The sequence below is a fragment of the Chionomys nivalis genome, chromosome 10 (genome assembly GCF_950005125.1).
Source record: "Chionomys nivalis chromosome 10, mChiNiv1.1, whole genome shotgun sequence".
Taxonomy (NCBI): Eukaryota; Metazoa; Chordata; class Mammalia; order Rodentia; family Cricetidae; genus Chionomys; species Chionomys nivalis.
Window position 1 is genome coordinate 8,154,533 of NC_080095.1, and position 1,231 is coordinate 8,155,763.

General features: G+C 41.1%; 1 gene segment (V, D, J or C); it reads left to right on the plus strand.

Annotated features, from left to right (window-relative positions):
- The first annotated feature begins 256 nt into the window (after nucleotides 1–256).
- LOC130882743 (Ig heavy chain V region VH558 A1/A4-like) lies at nucleotides 257–759 on the plus strand. The segment is given in 2 exon segments: nucleotides 257–309; nucleotides 392–759. Coding segments are annotated over 2 exon segments (414 nt in total).
- The last annotated feature ends 472 nt before the right edge of the window (nucleotides 760–1,231 follow it).

The following is a 1,231-nucleotide window of genomic DNA, read 5'->3' on the forward strand; positions in this document are numbered from 1 at the left end:
CAGGTCTGCACAAGGCTTGGGGATATAGTATGGGTTTTATTTCCTCAGACAGGATTAGAACTGAACTTTAGCATCCTGCTCCCTGACCCAAGGTCCTCTACCACTTTCTTCTAAAGCTGTACTAGGACTTTATCGAAGAGGTACACTGTTCATGAATATACAAATCACATGAGTCTATAGTGGTAAATACAAAGATGTCCACACTCCAGAAGAACATATGATCAGTGTCCTCTCCACAGTCACTGAGCACACAGGTCATTACCATGGAGTGGAGTTGGATCACTCTCTTCCTCCTGTCACTAACTACAGGTAAAGGGCATTCCAGTTCCAAGTCTGAAGAGGAAACAGAGACTGAGGTGAAAATGACACCTAAACTGTCTTTTCTCTAAAGGTGTCCACTCCCAGCTGCAGCAGTCTGGGCCTGAGCTTGTGAGGCCGGGGACCCCAGTGAAATTGTTCTGCAGGGCCTCTGATGATATCAGTTATTACTATATTCACTGGGTGAAGCAGAGTCCTGGTCAGGGCCTGGAGTGGTTTGCGAGGATTTTTCCTGGAGATGGTAATACTAAATACAATCAGAAGTTCCAGGGCAAGGCCACACTGACTGCAGACAGCACCTCCAGCACAGCCTACATGGAGCTCAGCAGCCTGACATCTGAAGACTCTGCAGTCTATTACTGTGCAAGACAGTGTTGCAACCACATCCTGAATGTGTCAGAAACCCTGGAGAAACAGGAAGCTGCCCTGGGACTGAGATGACAGATATGACTAGCCTGAAGATTTACAGAGAAATAATCTTTGAGTGCCTGATTTTCTGCCTCATTCTCTATAAATATAATGATGCTAATTGACCCCCATTTACATGTTTATTTGTAATAAAACACTAAAGAAGGGAAAACTGTGTTAATCCATAGTGACAGAATTATCTCTGCTCTAAGAGACTTGAACCTTTTGGAGTAGCTTTGAATAATGTATAATATGAATTTTACGAGTAAAGTTCATGAAAACCGCATCTGACTAAACAAAACTAATCTCACAGTCTTAAGTAACATGAATGTGTGTTTTTAAATCTTAGATGTGTTGTGCATCAGAATTTCAGCTTCTCAGAATGGAAGAGATATTTACATCATACTGTACTACCACATAAGTGTAAATCTTATAATTTGACAAAAATATCATTAAATTACTTTTCATACAACTGATTTATTTACCCAGTGTGTATACATGAGTG